Source organism: Pistacia vera, unplaced genomic scaffold (genome assembly GCF_008641045.1).
Source record: "Pistacia vera cultivar Batoury unplaced genomic scaffold, PisVer_v2 Contig51, whole genome shotgun sequence".
In the NCBI taxonomy this organism is placed as follows: domain Eukaryota; kingdom Viridiplantae; phylum Streptophyta; class Magnoliopsida; order Sapindales; family Anacardiaceae; genus Pistacia; species Pistacia vera.
In genome coordinates this window covers 164,449-169,785 of record NW_022196346.1, presented here as the reverse complement: position 1 = coordinate 169,785, position 5,337 = coordinate 164,449, and the positions used below count along the sequence as shown (strand labels likewise).

At 37.9% G+C, this 5,337-nt stretch overlaps 1 protein-coding gene across 1 annotated transcript; it reads left to right on the top strand.

Annotated features, from left to right (window-relative positions):
- The first annotated feature begins 666 nt into the window (after positions 1-666).
- Positions 667-5,118, top strand: LOC116106106. Its single transcript, XM_031392459.1, is given in 7 exon segments — positions 667-1,423; positions 1,529-1,800; positions 1,803-2,218; positions 2,331-2,649; positions 2,728-4,298; positions 4,659-5,017; positions 5,069-5,118. Coding segments are annotated over 7 exon segments (3,744 nt in total).
- The last annotated feature ends 219 nt before the right edge of the window (positions 5,119-5,337 follow it).

Genomic DNA, 5,337 nt, shown 5'->3' with positions numbered 1-5,337 from the left:
AGTTGCAACATTACGTAGAAATGGAGGAGCTACTACACAAAGCCGTTAAAGTGGAGAAGCAAATCAAGTCCAAGAGGTTCAAATCTGGTTCGTCCTCTAGCTCTCCGTGGAGATCAAATTGGAAGGACAACAAAGCTGTCTTCAGAACAAAAGAAGAAGCAAAGTTGAAGAATTTGGTTGCTGTTCCTAAAGGTAAACCTGAAACTAAAACTCATACTAAGTCATGTGATATTGAGTGTTTTAGGTGTCAAGGATTCAGACATATTGCTTCCGAATGCCCAAACAAAAAGGTTATGGTTGTACGGGCAAATGAAAAAGTCGAAAGTGCTAGCTCAAGTGACGATGAGATGCCACCATTAGAGGATTGTTCTGATGTTGAAGTGGAAGAATCTGTGCATGGTGACTTACNTAAGTTTTAAAGTTTTGATTTTTGAGATTGTCACCATCTAACCGGTTGCTTCTTAAGATTGTGAATTCTTTGATTCTGTTAAGAACACAAAGGGGGTTGGCTTGGCTTGAGTGGTAAAAGGTAAGAGAGATCATCATCAAGAAAAAGACAAAATAGTGTGAAACACGAGTGATAACAATCTGATTTGAGTGCAAACACGTGAGAGAGTGTGTGAGGAACAACACCTTTTATTTTATTTAATTTTACAGGTTGAAACCATGAGTAAGGAAGGAGGAGAATCACAAGAGGTCGACATGAAATTCTTCATCAAGGCTGTTAATGACCAATTTAAATTTCTGAATGCGAGATTGAATGATTTGGAGTTCTCTTCCGCTTCTAAATCACATAGAAGACATGAGTTCGAAGAAGTAGACGAAGCTGATTCCAAAGTGGAGAAAACAAGTTATAAACGGGCCAAGAAGGTTGACTCCAAAGGAGATAACAATATAGGCAGTATAGAGATGACAATTCCGACTTTTCAAGGAAAGAATGATCATGAGCTATACTTGGAGTGGGAAAGAAAGGTTGAACACGTATTTGATTGTCATAATTACTCCGAGGAGAAGAAAGTAAAGCTAGCAACCGTGGAGTTTACAGATTATGCAGGTATATGGTGGGATCAATTGGTGATCAATAGGCGCAAGAATGGTGAGAAGCCAATTCAGTCATGGGAAGAGATGAAGTTGGTGATGCGCAAGAGATTTATACCGAGCCATTACTATAGAGATTTGTATAAGAAGTTGCAAGGACTGGTTCAAGGTTCCATGAGTGTAGATGATTATTATAAGGAGATGGAAATCGCCATGATTAGAGCAAACATAGAAGAAGACAGAGAAGCAACAATGGCTAGATTCATTGCCGGATTGAAGGAGATTGCTGACGTGGTTGAGTTGCAACATTACGTAGAAATGAAGGAGCTACTGCACAAAGCCGTTAAAGTGGAGAAGCAAATCAAGTCCAAGAGGTTCAGATCTGGTTTGTCCTCTAGCTCTCCGTAGAGATCAAATTGGAAGGACAACAAAGTTGCCTTTAGAACAAAAGAAGAAGCAAAGTTGCAGAATTCGGTTGCTGTTCCTAAAGGTAAACCCGAAACTAAAACTCTTACTAAGTCACGTGATATTAAGTGTTTTAGGTGTCAAGGATTCAGACATATTGCTTTCGAATGCCCAAACAAAAAGGTTATGGTTCTACGGACAAATGGAGAAGTCGAAAGTGCTAGCTCAAGTGACAATGAGATGCCACCATTGGAGGATTGTTCTGATGTTGAAGTGGAAGAACTTGTGCATGGTGATTTACTTGTTACAAGGAGAGCCCTAAGTATACAGCCTAAGGATGAAAGAGATGAGGAGCAAGTGAGCATATTTTTCACACAAGATGCCACGTGAAGGATAAGGTATGTACGTTGATTATTGATAGTGGGAGTTGTACTAATGTTACTAGTACTTTGTTGGTAGAAAAGTTGAATTTGAAGTGGGAGAAGCATCCTAAACCGTACAAGCAACAATGACTGAATGATTGTGGAGAAGTGAAGGTAAACAAGCAAGTTCAGGTTCCTTTTTCAATTGGCAAGTATGAAGATGAGGTTCTTTGTGATGTGGCACCGATGTATGCTGGTCATATATTACTTGGCCGATCGTGGCAGTTTGACAGGAGGATGTCGCATGATGGGTACAAAAATCGTTATTCTTTTGTAATGAACAACCGAAAAGTTGTACTAGCCCCTCTCAAACCTTTGCAAGCTTATGAGGACCAAATTAGGATAACAAGAGAGTGCAAAATGAGAGAGAAGCAAAAGTGTGAGCAAAAAGAAAATAGAAAGAGAGCAATTGAGGTCGAGAGGAAAAATGGAGAGAAAAGTGAGTGAAAATGAGAGAAAAGTGAGCAAGAAGGAGAGAAACATAAAAGAATGTGTACTTGTTGAAAAACGTGAGGTTAAGAGTGTAATGATGGCGAGGCAAGAAGTACTTGTACTTATGTACAAGGATGTTTATCTTTCTATTAACGACCTTAACTCATCTTTGCCTAGTGTTGTTGTGTCTTTATTGCAGGAATTTGAGGACCTATTTCCTGAGGAGATTCCCCATGGATTACCTCCTTTAAGAGGAATTGAGCATCAAATAGACTTTATACCTGGTTCCGCCATACCAAATTGACCTGCTTATAGAGCTAATCCCGAGGAAACGAAGGAGATACAAAGGCAAGTGGATGAACTGTTGCAAAAGGGTTTTGTTAGGGAGAGTCTCAGCCCATGTTCGGTTCCTGTCCTCTTAGTCCCAAAGAAAGATGGAACATAGCGCATGTGTGTGGATTGTCGGGCTATTAACAAGATAATGGTAAAGTATAGACATCCTATCCCCAGATTAGATGATATGCTTGATGAATTACATGACTCCCAATTGTTTTCTAAAATTAATTTAAAGAATGACTATTATTAGATTCGCATGAAAGAGGTAGATGAATGGAAAACTGTATTTAAAACTAAATATGGATTGCATGAGTGGTTAGTAATGCCTTTCAGTTTAACTAATGCACCTAGTACATTCATGAGGTTAATGAACCATGTCTTGCTTTCTTTTATTGGAAAATTTGTGATAGTTTACTTTGATGATATTTTAGTTTATAGCAAAAATTTGGATGAACATGTGAAACACTTGCATGCTGTGTTTAGGGTGTTGAGAGAGCACCAATTGTACGCTAATCTTAAGAGGTGCACGTTTTGCATGAAATCTGTTGTGTTTCTTGGATTTGTTGTTAATTCGCAGGGTATTATTATTGATGAAGAAAAGGTAAGGACAATAAGGGACTGGCCTACACCTAAGAATGCGAACGAGGTGAGAAGTTTCCATGGTTTAACAAGTTTTTATCGAAGGTTTGTTAAAGATTTTAGTTCTATTGCTGCACCTTTGAATGAACTTGTTAAAAAAAATGTTGTTTTTAAGTGGGATGATGTGCATGATCGGGCTTTCAAAACTTTGAAAGATAAGTTAACTAATGCACCTTTCTTGTGTTTGCCTAACTTTGATAAAACTTTTGAGATAGAATGTGATGCATCAGGGATTGGAATAGGAGCTGTTTTGATGCAGGTTTTCAAACCAATTGCTTATTTGAATGAAAAGCTAAGTGGGGTAGCGTTGAATTATCCTACTTACGACAAGGAACTTTATGCGTTAGTGAGAAGTCTTCAAACATGGCAGTATTACTTGTGGCCGAGGGAATTCATCATTTATTCCGATCATGAGAGCTTGAAGTTCTTGAAGACCCAAGGTAAGCTTAATAAAAGACATGTTAAGTGGTTGGAGTTCATAGAAACGTTTCCTTATGTAATCAAATACAAGCATGGGAAGGAAAACGTTGTTGCTGATGCATTGTCTAGGAGGTACGTATTACTTACTTCATTGCAAACTAAATTACTTGGTTTTGAATTGCTTAAGGATTTGTATGCGAATTATTTTGATTTCAGCCAAGTATGGAATGCATGTGATAAGTGTGTGTTTGGTGATTTTTATAGGCATGAAGGATTTCTATTCAAGAAAGATAAATTATGTGTGCCTATTTGTTCTATTCGTGAGTTGCTTGTTAGGGACAGCTATGGGGGAGGTTTGATGGGTCACTTTAGTGTTCTAAAGACTTTAGATATATTACGGGAGCATTTTTATTGGCCTCATATAAAGCATGATGTGCAATCTGTTTATGATAAGTGCATTACATGTAGGCAAGCAATATCTAAAGTTAGACCGCATGACTTGTACACCCCTTTACCTGTACCTAATCAACCTTGGATTGATATATCTATGGATTTTGTTTTAGGATTACCAAGGACCTAAAGAGGCAAGGATAACATATTTGTTGTTGTTGATAGGTTTAGTAAAATGGCTCATTTTATTGCATGTTCTAAAACCACCGACGCACCACATATTGCTGATTTGTTCTTTAAAGAAATGGTTTGTTTGCATGGGTTGTCTAAGACAATTGTTAGTGATAGAGATGTTAAGTTCCTAAGTCATTTTTGACGCACTTTATGGAATAAATTATGAACCAAACTGTTATTCTCTACTATTGCACATCCTCAAACGGATGGTCAAACTGAAGTAGTTAATAGGACACTCACTACTTTGTTGTGTGCTATCATTAAAAAAAACTTAAGGCAGTGGGAGAAATGTTTGCCACATATTGAGTTTGCATATAATAGGACTGTTCATTCTACTTCTTCATTTTCTCCTTTTGAATTTGTTTATGTCTTTAATCCTTTAACATTTTTTGATATTTTACCTTTGCCTCCTAATGAACATGCTAATCTTGATGGTAAGAAAAAGGCAAATTTTGTGAAGGATTTACATGCCAAAGTTCGGGCCAACATTGAAAGGAAGAATGAGCAATATGCTAAGCAAGCCAATAAGGGGCGTTTGAAGGTTGTCTTCCAACCTAGAGATTGGGTTTGGGTGTACATGCGTAAGGAGAGGTTTACCACACAAAGTAAATCAAAATTGTAGCCTAGAGGAGATGGACCTTTTCAAGTCTTGGAGCGGATCAATGATAATGCCTACAAGCTAGATTTGCCAAGCGACTATGGTAATGTTAGTGCAACTTTTAATGTTGCTGATTTATCTTTGTTTGATGTAGGTGATTTGAGGACGAATCCTTTCGAAGAGGAGGGGAATAATGGAGATTGAGGTGCTGACCAAGTTAATGTTCCCAAATATTCCCAAGATCCTTTGCAAGGAATTGGTGGTCCAATGACTAAGACAAAGACAAAGAGGATGAAAGAGGCTTTGCAAGGCTTGATCATGGAAGTGCAATACATAGAGGCTGTACTAGAAGACTCTAAGACTAAATTCAAAGATTTCAAAGCTTCACCAAGGATGATCTATTATCTTTTTATGCAAGGGGTA